Source organism: Sus scrofa, chromosome 6, assembly GCF_000003025.6.
Source record: "Sus scrofa isolate TJ Tabasco breed Duroc chromosome 6, Sscrofa11.1, whole genome shotgun sequence".
Taxonomy (NCBI): Eukaryota; Metazoa; Chordata; class Mammalia; order Artiodactyla; family Suidae; genus Sus; species Sus scrofa.
Window position 1 is genome coordinate 34,223,580 of NC_010448.4, and position 14,089 is coordinate 34,237,668.

At 52.8% G+C, this 14,089-nt stretch overlaps 1 protein-coding gene across 2 annotated transcripts in view; it reads right to left on the reverse strand.

Annotated features, from left to right (window-relative positions):
• The window catches only part of NKD1 (naked cuticle homolog 1), a 95,697-nt gene continuing 81,916 nt past the window's right edge, over positions 309-14,089 (reverse strand). Inside the window, exons 7-11 of one of the 2 annotated variants that reach the window (XM_021094197.1) lie at positions 7,817-7,997; positions 7,254-7,338; positions 5,548-5,675; positions 3,933-4,177; positions 309-3,200 (exon numbers count right to left, since the gene is read on the reverse strand). In XM_021094197.1, coding sequence (XP_020949856.1) covers positions 3,111-3,200; positions 3,933-4,177; positions 5,548-5,675; positions 7,254-7,338; positions 7,817-7,997 — 729 coding nt within the window. In that variant the 3' untranslated portion in view covers positions 309-3,110. Of the gene's footprint in view, positions 4,178-5,547; positions 5,676-7,253; positions 7,339-7,816; positions 7,998-14,089 lie in introns of both variants that reach the window. The other variant, XM_021094196.1, reaches the window with a different exon arrangement.

Consider the following 14,089-nt stretch of genomic DNA (forward strand, 5'->3'; position numbering starts at 1 on the left):
ATGATGGATACATGTCATTACACATTTGTCCAAACCCACTGAACGCACAACACCGAGAATGAGCCCCAAGGTAAAGTGAACCTCAGGAGATTATGATGGGTCAATATAGGTTCATCCTTGGTCCAAAAGGTACCATCTGCTGCGTGATGTTGCCAATGGGTAAGGCGATGCCCACATGGGGGCAGAGGGTATACGGGACCTCCTGCCCCTTCCTCTCAATGTTGTAAATCTAATACTGCTCTGAAAAGAAAAAAAAAAAAGGCCTTTAAAAGAAATTAACGAGAATTTAAACAGGGAGATATCTCATATAGATGTATTTATTCTTGTTAAAAAAAAATGGCAGTGACACTCCTGTGGGCACTGTTTTAACTCACTGAGTTCTCACGATGACCCCATGGGGTAGGTCTCTCACGATCCTCCTTTATAAAGGGGAGGCTGAGGCTTGAGAGGTACACGGAGCTACTAAGGGCCGGAGTTCGGATTTGAACCTGGGTAACCGGGCACCAACATCTGTGCTCACATCACCAAACCACACTGAAGGCCCAAAAGGTACCAGGAAGCTGGGGTTGGGGAAGTCAAAGGGAAGTATATTTCTTCCTGTACACCTCTGAGTACTATCAGAATATTCTACAAGCGCGTGTTATGATTTTTTTTAAAGTTAAGTAAATCCCAGGTACCAAGATAGAATCCTGAGAGGCATGGAGCTTGGGGAGATGGCAGGGACCTCCTCTCACAGGCTGAGGAAATGCTCTAAGGCAACCAGACCACAAAAAGCCTCCCTCTGTGGACCCAATGCCTGGCTCGTTTCCATGGTTGCAGCCATTCTCGGCCTGGGGCATCATCTGCTCTTGTCTGCTCAGCATCCTCCTGTCCCTTCTTCCGGCACAGGCCCCACCCCTTCCCCACAGGTTGGACACGTGACTCCAGGTGGGCCACGGTGATTGCTCCAGGGATGGGTACCAGATTCAAGCCCAGCCAATCAGAATCCTTCCCTGGGCTTGTCCTAGGGGAAAATCCTTTTTTAAAAATCTGGTTGGGCAACCCAGAATGCCAGCAGCCCCCACACCATGGCAAAGCATGTCAGGGTGAAAATATAAATACAGATCGGGAGCAACAAGAACCAGCAAGTCTCGGCTTCATTCACATCATGGATCCTGTTATCTCAAAGCCAGCTCCCTCTCTGCCTTTCCTGCTTTGGTTACATTCCAGTCAGTTTGAGCTACTTGCTGACTGACTAGAAGCCCACCACCCCAAACAAAGGAAGCCCGAATCCACTGGTTAAGGGATCCTGGGAAAGACCAGAATCCCACCTCTGCCACCTGCTGTGTGGCCTCAAGAGTTACTCAACCTCTCTGAGCCTGCTGAGCTCCCTGAGCTTGCACTGGCTGCTTCAGCGTTGTCCTCAGGATTAACTGTGCTAATCTAGTCCCAGGCTCATCAGTAACTAATAATAAAGCGAATACGGGGACAATACCTCAGCACACTAGCTTCAAAAATAACTCCTTACCAATCGCATTAAACCAACACCAGAAGCTCTGGAAAAGGGGGTGCCAGTTGGGAGACCAAGCAGCAGAAAGGCAGGCAGTTGATCCACATGTTCTTCCTGTGCCCCTCCAGATTCCCCCTCCTCTCTCCTCTTCCCTGGAAGAACTCCCAGGGGGACCCCCATCAAGAGCTCCCTACTCTGACTTCCGGTGGCTTCAGTCTCAGCAGGATTCAGGCAGGCAAGACAGTGAGGTCAGGAAGTCCTTTCCCTACAGGGTCCCGCAGGCTGGCTGCATCCTTCCAGTAAAGGTCACAGCTCTTTCAGGTTCCCCCACCTCTCTCTCTGCTGAGGATGCTCCCGGCCAACCACTCCACACCAGGGGAGGGACTGGCACCCACAGTGCCAGCCCAGGACCCTGCCCTCTTTCAAGAGGCTCTGCCCCCACTTTGTAAATATTCCCTTTATTAAGCTCACTTTGGTCACCCAGTTAGAGTGTGTGCGTTCTCTGGTTTTCACAGGGTCCCTGAGTGGTTGACAGGGGTCTTTTGCCTGGCCTTCCCAGGTCTCAACCTCACACTATCCAGCTCTGCAGAAGACACTGCTCCAGGGTCCCAATTCTGGCCACTGTCTCCATGTCCCTCCAAGCTGCTTCTTCTTTTTTCTTTTTAGGGCCACATCCATGGCATACGGAAGTTCCCAGGCTAGGGGTCGAATTGGAGCTGAAGCTGCTGGCCTAGGCCATAGCCACAGCAATGGGGGATCCAAGTTGCATCTGCGACCTATGCCACAGCTTATGGCAATGCCAGATCCTTAACCCACTGAGCGAGGCTAGGGATTGAACCTGCATCCTCATATGGACCAGTCGTGTTCTTAACCTACCGAGCCACAATGGGAACTCTCCCTCTAAACTTTCTGTACTCCAACAGGCCTCTCCAAAATCTGCCAGGTCCCAAACCCCAGAAAGGATCCCCAGTGAGAGGCAAGTGGCTAACAGCAGGTAACTGACAGCAGTCTCAACGAGAGGCACACAGGGTCACATCTGGGCTCTGGATGTGTCTTGAGAAGCAAAGCACCGATTTCTGCACACCAGAAAAGTTACCTGAGAGTGTATATTTATAGAAAGATACATAGAAATGGACAGACAGCATCTATCTACAGATACAGGAAGCTCTGGTAGAGAAGCACATAGGTAGGTATATATTTGCCAATGGTAGGACCCGAGGTTTCCACATCTTCCGTCACAACCAACACCACACAACTGCCCGATCTCGGAACCCCATGCTTGTTTACGTGGTTGGTTCCCTCGGCAGAGGTTACCAAGACGAGAAAGCTGGTTCCAAGGGCAGTCTTTCAATATGCGTGTGTAGCTTTCTAAAGAAGAGAGGAGGACGAGAGGAGAAAAGAGAAATGTATTTTCTTGGTGTGCGGCCGAAAAGGCGGGACTGGTTTGGGGGCAGGGACGCGAGTCCGCTGGAAAGGCGTGAAAGGTACTTCCAGAAAGGATAGCTAAGGTTTCTAGGTTGGGACATTGAAAACACCACAGCCGGGGAAGTCGCGCCATCTGCAGTCCGCTGAAATCCCTTGTAGCACGTTACCGTCAGTGAAGGGCACAATAAAATCAGAATCATACTAAGAGGTAGCAGCTGTTTATCTTCTCGGAGATTTGGAGGGTCTCTGGAAGCCAGGCCAGGCAAGGGTGCTCTCCTGGAAGAGACTGGGGTGGGACGGAGTTCTGGCGGAGGGCTCGCCCGGGGCTGGGAAAGGCGTGGGATGGCCTGAGCGGACACCCCAGCTCTGCCGCTCCGGAGCCCGCCCCCCCCCCGCACCCCCGGGGGTTGGGGGAGCCTCTGCCTCTGCAGGCCACTTCCAAACCCAGAGTCACTTCTTGGATGAGTTATGCAGTCCCCACAACATATAAATAAAAGTTTAGTTCTGTGTTCCCGTATAGCTTCTACATGGAGGCTAGCTGAATATTAGTGGAGTACCAATAATTATTAATAACAATAATCGTCATAATAACAATAATTAATAGAATAATAATGCCTTGCGGGCAGGGGGAGGGGGTCCTTCACATGGCGGGGGCGGGGTGGGCAGGGCTCTATGTCTGGTAAAAGTGGTGGTAATGGTGGTGGTGTTCGTGGTGGTGGTGATGCTCGTGTCTCTGGACCGCCTGGCCCGCCGGGCTCTCGTACACCACCACGGCGGGCAGCTCCCGCACGTGGTCCCGCCCCACAACGGGGCCGCCCACGGCCAGGGGCGCCTGCACGCCCCGGCACCCCGGCTGGCTCTCCTTGGCGCGGTGCTTGTGCTTCTTGTGCCCGAGGGGCGCCAGCGTGGGGAGGAGGGCGGGACTGGCGGCCAGGTGGCCGGAGGCGGGCACTGCAGGGACGGCGGGTCCCACTGGGGGTTTGCTTCTGGCCCCTCTGGCCCCGTGGCCCACACTCACGCTCTTGCCCTGGGCCTTGGGGGACCTCACAAAGTGCTTGCTCCCGTCCTGGGTGCCACCCCGGAGCCGCTGCTGGACCTCGGAGACCTTGGCGAAGGGGGCATCGAGAAAGTGGAAGGAGCTGGGGTCCGCGCCTGGGGGCTTCCGGTGCGTGATGTGGGCAGCTTCGGGCTCGTGGGAGCGAGATCGAGTGGGGTTGGAGGCGCGGGGGGGCAGTTCTGACTTCTGGGCCACTGACGGGGAGCCTAGGAACCAATTCAGCAGATGTTGGATGAGCACCTACTATGTGCTGGTGCCGCACGGTGCCCCAGAGCCCATCCCCACCACCAGTTCTCCTCGACTCATAGAGGGGTTTTTCTTTCTTTCTTCTTCTTCTTTTTTTTTTTTTTTTTGTCTTTTCTAAGGCCGCACCTGCTGCATATGGAAGTTCCCAGGCTAGGGGTCTGATCGGAGCTGTAGCCACTGGCCTACGCCAGAGCCACAGCAACTCGGGATCTGAGCCATGTCTGCGACCTACACTACAGCTCACGGCAACATCGGATCCTTAACGCACAAGCAGGGCCAGGGATCGAACCAGCAACTTCATGGTTCCTAGTGGAATTTGTTGACTACTGCGCCACAACGGGAACTCCCATAGAGGAGTTTCTTATCCAAGCTCCTCCCCTCTCCCACCCTGCTTTGGAGGAAAATTTTCTGGAATGGAACTTTGCCGTCTGCTAAGTGGGGAAAATTGTTTCTTTGTTAGATCTTTAAAAATAATCAGTTCTCCTTCTGAGAGCTTTGAAAGAGAGGAGACAGAGATGCTTAACTGTCCGAGGTCAGTGAAGCGCAGCAAAGGAAGGCTACAAGCATATTCCTTAACTTACGGAGGCAGCGGGGAGAGAGAGGAATTAAACAGGGGAGGAAGGGGAGAAGGGCGTTAGGGGGAGTGAGATTTAGTGGACCGTGTCTTCATTTATCTTAGCAAGAGCTGAGACGTCAAGGGCTGACAGCAGAGGTTTGCTTAAGGAAGCCAGAACCCTCAGCAGAGGAGAAGGGAACGGGGTTGGGGGTGGGTCAGTGGCCAGCACCAAACCGGTGTTTTCATTGGATTATAAACCCTCGGCTACTACTTGAGTTTGTTTCAACTTTGTGCATGTATTACTTTATTTTTTTATTTTATTTTTTATTTTTATTTTTTTTGTCTTTTTGCCTTTTCTAGGGCCGCTCCCATGGCATATGGAGGTTCCCAGGCCAAGGGGTCTAATCGGAGCTGTAGCCGCCGGCCTACGCCAGAGCCACGGCAACGTGGGATCCGAGCAGAGTCTGCAACCTACCCCACAGCTCACGGCATCGCTGGATCCTTAACCCACTGAGCGAGGCCAGAGATCGAACCCGCAATCTCATGGTTCCTGGCTGGATTCGTTAACCACTGAGCCACAATGGGAACTCCCTACTTCATTTTTTTTTTTTATGTTTCAAATGTCGTCTCCTCCCAGAAGACTCTGTAATCCGGCCGATAAAAGCTGTGCCTTCCCCAAGCTCAGGGGGACAGGGAACATCCTCGTTTGGCCCACCTGCCCGCCCAGCCATGCCCGCCCCTCGCCGCCCTCCCAGGTGAAGGAGCTCCCCTTACCAGGCCCAAACTGGGATGTGTAGTTTTCTATGCCGGCGAGGTCTAAGTAGTGGTTTCTCCTCTCAATGTTCTCATCTACGCAATGGTGGTAGCAGCCAGACTGCTCCAGACGGCTGTCACCCTGGAACCTATCGGGGGAGGCAAGTGAGGGGGTCGGCCTTGGCCCCCTAGTGGGAGGGGTCCCACTAGCTCTTGAGAAAACACCAGGACAAGTCTACCTGGTCCCTCTGTTAGTTTCCATCTGGGTCTTAGGAGTGGGGGAGTGGGGGGCAGGAAGGACCACCCAGCCCTCCACCCCATAACCTCCCTGGCCTGGCCTCCCTGGGCCTTCCAAGAAGATGGACAGGGACAACTATGCTTTGAACAGGCCCAACGCAAAGGAGAGGGTGGTGACTGGTCAAAACTTAAGGATGCTCCAAAGCCAGGCTTTCAAACCACGTCTCCTAATGCCTGCCTGGCTCCCCAGCAGGGGAGGGAGGAGAGAAGCCCCCAAGCCACCGGAGTGGAGACTGGTCACTTCCATAAGCCCAGAACAACCCTTCCCAGTGTGTGTGTGTAGGAGGGGGGAGCAGGGGAGAGAGGTGACCTTTCTCCCACTGCAGGATTCTGGGCTCCTGTCCCTCCTCTTCCAGGGTCTCTGTGATCCGCTCACACCCATGTGCCTCCTCCCTGCTCCCCCAGGACGGCCCCCGCACATCTATCGCACATCTATCGGGGGCTGGGTGACCCCGACCCCCAGCCCTCTCCCCCACCCCATTGCTTCCCTGCTTGGGCGGCCTCTCTCTTTCTCCTACGCTAGTGCCTCTCAAGTCCTAGTCCTTTCCTTTCCATGTTCACAGTAGGTACCCACTCATCCTCATGCCTCCTCCATTCCTGTTACTTCATATCACTGATGACACAGCACTTTTTTTTTTTTTTTTTTTTTTTTAAGGTCCACATATGGAAGTTTCTAGGCTAGGAGTCAAATTGGAGCTGCAGCTGCAGGTTTATGCCACAGCAACACGGGATCTGAGCCGCATCCGTGACCTAAGCTGCAGCTTATGGCTATGCAGGATCTTTAACCCACTGAGTGAGGCCAGGGATCGAACCCACATCCTCATGGATACTGGTCAGGTTCTTAACTCCCTGAACCACAACGGGAACTCCAACTCAGCAGGTTTCTTTACCCCATCTCTCTGTTTTCTTCCCTCCCTCTCTTCACTTCCTTCCTTGTAGTTACAGAAATAACAAGTGAAAGATAATTGCAGCCTTACAACCCCTTATCCACAATTCTGAAATCCAAAACTCCTGAAAATAGAGTTTTCATAACCCATTTGGCAGCCACGCTCGCTCTAAACAGATGTGAAGGTAGCTATAGCCTTTATTTCACTTAGTATAGTTACATGTATCCCTGCGGAAATATTTCTGTGCTAAATCCTGAGGTTCTGCTTAGACCCCCAAATAGAAGACACAAGAAACACGTTGGGAGTACTTTTCTAAAACCCAACAAATGTCAAATTCCAAAACACACCTGGTCCAAAGCATTTTGGGTGAAGCAACGTGGGCCTACACTAAGCTGTCTTGGAAAACTGAGTTTGATTTGTGAGCCTGTTTCCTGAAATTACTGCCCTGTCCCAAGGAGACTGTAGACTCCTCAAAATCCCTCAGAGGCAGGTACACAGCTGGTGCTCAACCCGTTGCTCCGAGGCACTGGGCCCATGCCCTACCTGAGGAGAGCCCGTTGCTTCTTCTCCCAGCTTCGCAGTTCCTCCGCGGGCTTGGTCTCTGCTCTGGGCCTGGTGCTCTGCAGGTCTGAGTCATGTCCGAGAAAGAACCCAGTAAGCAGCTTGTTCCCAAGCCCGGCAGCCTCCCGGCCCTGCCTGAGCTCTCCAGGCTGCTTGGCACCCGGCCCCTGAAAACTTGCCTACAGCAGCCTTGCGACGGCTCCGTGGGGAGGGTTCTCCCTGAGCCTGGACTAAAGGGAGGGGTCTCACAGCCACCTGACCCGCTTAACTCCTCCCCCAGACTCACCTCCTTCCCAGACCCCTTAGCCTCCTTTGAGGCCCTGCCCATGATGTTCACAGCGGCTGCTCCACCCCCAGGCCCACCTCCAGGGCTTTGCTTCCCCGGGGGCCTTCCACCTGGAATTCCTTCCCTATCCAATCCCTACTCCTGCAAGGACCCGCTCAGCTCCCACCTGTCCAAGGAACAGCTCGCAAGAAAGCCCCCGGGACTCCCCGCCACTCCTCTCAGTGGAGGGACCCTTCCCAAGAACTGGGAGCGGACTGACCCCCGCGGGCAGGATGGTGCTCCAGCCCTTCCCCAGGGTGATTGAGAAGGATGCTCTTCTTGCTCTGGCTCCCGTCGGGGGCCACGGTGAGCTTTACCCGCAGCGTCTTGCTGGACGTCGGGGAGTGGTTGACAGAGGAATCCACCACCTCATAGATGGTGTGCAGCAGGCTGGTGATGTCCTGGGTGGGGAGGGAAGCAGAGACCCACTGCATTTCAAACAAAAGAATCAGAGGGCCTGAGACACCCGAAGGACGGAAACCTCCCCGGTTCCCCCAAAGCCCAGCCTCAGCAAACACTAGGATGTGGGAGGGAGGGGAAGCAAGAGTGAGGACGCGGAGGGGAGTGGCCTGAATGCACAGGAAGGACCATGGGCAGCGGGACTCAATGGCGCTGGGAAGGACTCTGTGCAAATGGCTACGGAAACCTCTCATCCCTCGCTGGTGGAAAGATGCCTGAGGATGCTACGTTCCTTGGACCTCCCGGATGTCCTGCAGAGGCTAAGCCATCTCATAGGCGCCAGAGAAAGCTCTTAGGCTGGGTGCTGTGTCACAGGTAAACTGAGAGGAGAGCCACGGGTCCTGTGGGCGTGGGCATCCACAGCATCCACTTCCTAGAGTTCCCTGGTGGCATTATCAAGGATAAGGAGAAAAGGGAACGAACCCCTGTGCACTGTTGGTGGCAACGTGAATTAGTTCAGTTGCTGTGAAAAACAGTATGGAGGTTCCTCAAAAAATTAAACATAGAATTACGATACCATCCAGCAATTCCACTAAGGAAGGGTATATGACTCAAAGAACTGAAAGCAGGTTCTCTAAAAGACATTCATACAGCCATGTTCATAGCAGCATTATTCACAATAGCCAAAAGGTGGGTACAGCCGGGCATTGTCACTGCTATGGCACAGGTTCGATCCCTAGCCCAGGAACTTCCGCATGCCACAGGAAAACACACATACACATAAACAAGAAGAACATAAAAGAGTATGTGCTTCTGATCTGATGAGCACCCTCAGAATGAAAAATGAAAAAATGAATATGAGCCTAAAGCTAAGCAACTGAGAATTTAACCAAATCTCATCTTCTGTCTGTTGCCCCCTTCACCAGAACAGCTCTCTCCAATCCATGCTCCATGAGGCATCTCAAATCTGTCTGAGTGGGGGACGGCGAAGGGACGAGGTCCCCCTCACTAGGGATCCCCTAATTCCGGACATGGGCTAAGGTCCTTGGTCTGAGGGGAGGTTTCCTGCTTTAGATGAGGTTGAAACCCCAGAAAAGGCATTTGCTCTATAAGTCAGGCTCGTAGTCAATGATCTGCCTAGCGACTCTTGCTGAAGACAGACGGACTCAGCCCCCCGGTGCCTCCTCACCTATAAGCCCATAGGCAGAGGTGACACCAAGCACTGCCACGGCCATGCAGGTAAGGTCTTGGATGACCAGGAGTGGCAGGGCCACTGGGACACTGTCCCCACCCACAGGAGGGGGTAATACAGCCAGCCCTGCAGGCTCAGGGTCATTCCAGAGAAGCCAGAAATCCAGAGTCTCCTGTTAAATCTTTAGAATCTTTGATTCTGGCAACAAAGTTAATTTTTCCAGCTCATTCCCCTCTGCCCCCAGCCCCTGCCATCCATCATTTGATTTCTGTCTCTATGAATCTGACAACTCTAGGTACCTCCTATAAGTGAAATCATACAGCATTTGTCTTTTTGCGACTGGCTTCTTTCACTCAACACATTGTCCTCAAAGTTCATCCAGGTCATAGCAGATGCTAGAGGCTAGATAATAGTCCATTGCACGGATCTGTCACATTTTGTGGATCCATTCATCCTTCAGTGGACACTGGGGTTGCTTCCACCTTTTGGCTATTATGAGTAATGCTGCAACGAACATGCTGTATGAATGTCTTTTAGAGACTCTGCTTTCAGTTCTTTGGGGCATATACCCATGAGTGGAATTGCTGGATCATATCACAATTCTATGTTGAATATTTTTGAGGAAACCCTGTACTGTTTTCCATAGTGGCTGAACCAATTTACATTCCCACCAACAAGGGCTTCCTTTTGTCCATATCCTCTCCAATACTTTTTTTTTTTTTTTTTTTGGTCCTTTTGATAATAACCATTTTAACCGGCATGAGGTGATATCTCAGTGTGGTTTGGTTTTCTTTCTTCCTCCCTCCCTCCTTCCTTTCTTTCCCTTCCACCCTTTTTTCTTCTTTCCTTCCTCCTTCCTTCCTCTCTCCCTTCCTTTCTTCTTTTTATGGCTGCACCTGTGGCAGGTGGAAGTTCCCAGTCTAGGGGTCAACCTGGAGCTGCACCTGCCAGCCTATGCCACAGCCAGGGTAACACCAGATCCCAGCAGCCTCTGTGACCTGTGCTGCAACTTTTAGCAACACCAGATCCTTAACCCACAGAACGAGGCCAGGGATCAAACCTACATCTTTACAGAGACAATGTCAGGTCCTTAACCTGCTGAGCCATGTTTCTCACCATGGTGGTTTTGATTTACATTTCCTTGATGATGAATGAGGTTAAACATCTTTCTAAGTGCTCCTGGGCTATTTGTATTACTTCTCTGGAGAAATGTTTGGTTAAGTCTTTGCCCATTTTTTAATCGAGTGATTTGTTTTGTCATTGAGTTGTAGGAGCTCTTTACATATTCTGGATATGAATCCCTTCTCAGACACATGATTTGTTGATATATTGTCCTATTCCATAGGCTGCCTTTCACTCTGCTGATTGTGCCCTTATTTTGGTGTAGTCCTGTTTATCCGTTTTCACTTTGTTGCCTGTGCTGGGCCAGAACATCTGGGGGCTAGACTGGGATTGTGAGAGCTGCCCATTTGAGACCTGGGCTCTGGCCACACACTCGCTGTCTCACTGGGGATCCCAGCTTTTCTGGCAAGGCCCACAGAGGACCCTTCTTCCCCCTTCTCTTTCACCACCAGGACTGCCCACTCTCATCATCTCCAGAAGCCCATGAAGGAGGTGCTATTATCTCTATTTTACAAAGAAAAGTGAGGTCCACCAATATCCTCACCTAAGCATCATATACCCAGATTGCCTGGCGTGCAATCCCTGAGGGTCCCAGCTGATTCAAGGTCTAGAACAAGGGTGCTTTGGCAGTCCCAACTGGACGATCAGCCCTGTTGACTGCACAGAGTCCAGCACAGAGGAGCAGGTACCTGTGAATATTCATTGTACAAACGAACACCTGAAGGATGAATGGGGACTTTCTCCTGAGCTGGGAAGTTGGCCCAGATGCCGGCTATAGTGTGGCTGCAGTGAGACAGAAGCCCGTGGGCCCCAGCGCACAGGCACGTGTGTGCTGACGGCCAGAAAGCGTGGAGGGGAACAGGATTTACAGCCAGACTGAGGAGTGGCTTTGGGGCTAAAAATAGACCAGAGGACGCTCCAGGCTGGATCTTCTCTGGACTGGAAGCCAACCTCCTTGCTCCTTGGCAGGAGAAAGAGGCCAGGGAAGGCTCTCCCCAGGGCTGGGCTGGGGCATCCTTCTTGGAAATCCTTACTTTCTCACTATTCCTCTTGTTAGCAAAGGGGAAAGGAGAGCAGAACGCAGCGCAGAAAGCAGTGCCTGCCTGCAAGGTTTCTGTAACACGGCCAAGGTGGGGAGCAAACCCTCTTAAGGCCAGCTCAGGAGGCGCCCTCAGCCTCTCCTGAGCCAGAAAGGAAGAGGGCAGTTACCAGGGGCTGAGCTGTCTTGGCCACAGCATGTATTAAAAGAGGGGAGGAGTTCCCGTCATGGCTCAGTGGTTAACGAATCCGACTAGGAACCATGAGGTTGCAGGTTCGACCCCTGGCCTCGCTCAGGGGGGTTAAAGATCTGGCGTTGCCGTGAGCTATGGTGCAGGTTGCTGACGTGGCTCGGATCCCGCATTGCCATGGCCCTGGCATGGCTGGTGGCTACAGCTCTGATTAGACCCCTAGCCTGGGAACCTCCACATGCCGCAGTGCGGCCCTAGAAAAAGACAAAAAAAAAAAAAAAGAAGGGAGCATCTACCATACCCCTAAGAAACCCAGCCCAGCTCCCCGCAGAGGCTTAACACATAGCTGGGTCACCCCAGTTCAGCTTCGTGACCCAGGCTTCAAGCCTGGGGTGCTTTCCCCTGTGAAGACAATAACACCATTTCCAAACAGGCTGGCAAGGGGTGGGCTGGGGGATGGGGGCTTCTCACTCTGGAAAAAAAAAATAACCCTTCACACAAAACATCACAACCAGAGGACACTTGAGGATCTCCCCAGAGTCCAACACCAGAAAAGGTCTCCACTGATTTCCAAACACTCAGGCACCCCTGGAGCCTTTGCCTGCCTGGAATCCATCCCCTCTTCCCCTAGCTACAGCACCTTGATTTTATTTTGTGAACCAAATGCATACCCCCTCCCACTTTCAGACTATGTGACTCAGTATCAAATAACTTTCCACTGACTCTCGAATGAGCACACGGACCCAGAGTGGGCCACTAAAAGCATCATAAATTTATGGCAAAAATGACTGGTTCAGGACCAGTGAGTTCTTTTTTTTTTTTTTTTTTTTTTTGTCTTTTTTTTCTAGGTCCGCACTCACGGCACATGAGGTTCCGAGGCTAGAGGTCTAATCGGAGCTGTAGCTGCCAGCCTATGCCACTGCCAGCCTATGCCACAGCCACAGCAACGCGGGATCTGATCCACGTCTGCAACCTACACCACAGCTCATGCCAACGTTGGAGCCTTAACCCACTGAACGGGCCAGGGATCAAACCCGCAACCTCATGATTCCTAGTTGGATTCATTAACCACTGAGCCATGAGGGGAACTACAGGACCAGTGAGTTCTGACACTCCAGATGACTTTCTGAATTTGGGGCGGGGGGTGGAGGTTGAAGATGGCATGGGCTATAGATTGAAACTATCAGCCATGATCTTGCTACTGCCTGCCTGATAATAAAGAAACACAGAGGAAAGAGAACCATAAAGAACAGCTAGTCCTGAAGACACTGAGCCTCTGGATCCAGCCATGCCTGAAGCCAGTATTTCTGGACTGAGTTTTCAGTTACATAAGCCAACTGAATCTTTTTTTTTTTTTCTTTTAACCTAAGGCAATTTGTTGAGATTCTATTCCTTACACCCCAAAGAGTCCTGAATGATTAAAAGTCCCTCACAGCTTCTTCCTCCAACCTATTCTAACATCTTCTAATACACAGCCTGAGGAAGAGGTGGTCTTTTTTCACCCAAGTCTCCCCTCTGGCAGCTTTTTCTGTCTGTAGAGAAGAAAACACTGAGCCCTGAACCGCAACAGGGAGATAAGGCAGTGAAGCTTTAGTTCTCCTGGGGACACCCTGAGGCCCTCGCGTGCTGGACCAGAGGTGGGCATGATGCCAGCCACATTCATCTCAGACCTCCATGTGGGCGTGTTAGAGGCCACACACCTGAACACCAGGGTCTCCTGGAGAGGGGAGAGGATGTGAGAGAAGGCGGAGAGAAAAGGAAATGAGGAGATGGAAGGAATGGCACCAAGGCCCAGGCAAAAGACAGGCAGCAAATAGTCAGCTATCATTCAGACCGGATCACGCACCAGCTTGAACCAGCCCTCCCCTGTCTTCCCTTAACACCAAGAAGCAAAGTCACCTTGCTACCTGGGGCCTCCGAGGTCGCAGACCACCTGTTCTGCTGGCTCCTGGCTGCAGCCCTGTCTCTCTGGATAAGCAGCCCCGGCACCAGTGTCTTCCGCTTCCTTAAACACCCTGAGCACTCCTGCTCTCCCAGGCCCAGGGCTCTCCCCTAGCTCGGCATGCTACATGGCTCCGCGCCTGTGCCGCCTCCTCCAGGAGGCCTCCCTGGACACCCCTGCCCCCAACTGGGGCATGTCACTCTGCTTATTTCCTTCTGCTCATGTCACAGCTCACAATGATCCTAAGACTGTTGGGGCCCCTGCTTCCCTCCGTAGATCATCAGAGCTACACGGCTGGAAACTGCTGCATCTGGGTCGGTCCCCACTGTGCATGGAGCCCATAGGGGATGCTCACAGGAGAGGCAGACCCAGACGTGGAGAAAGGGGAGGAAAGCCATGCAGGGGAGGTTTGCGGGGAGAGACAGACACAGGGCTGCGGGGGGAGTGGGAGGAGGAGCGGGCTGGTAACAGGGCCATGGGGTTGGGGGTGCTCATTCCTGCATCTGTGGAGGGAGGCACTGCCCGGCCTTCATGTGCCCAGCCCTCCAGCTCCAGGGCAGACGGGTCGAGGTGGGAAGTGGCCTGGGGCGGTCTTCCTCCAGGGAGGCC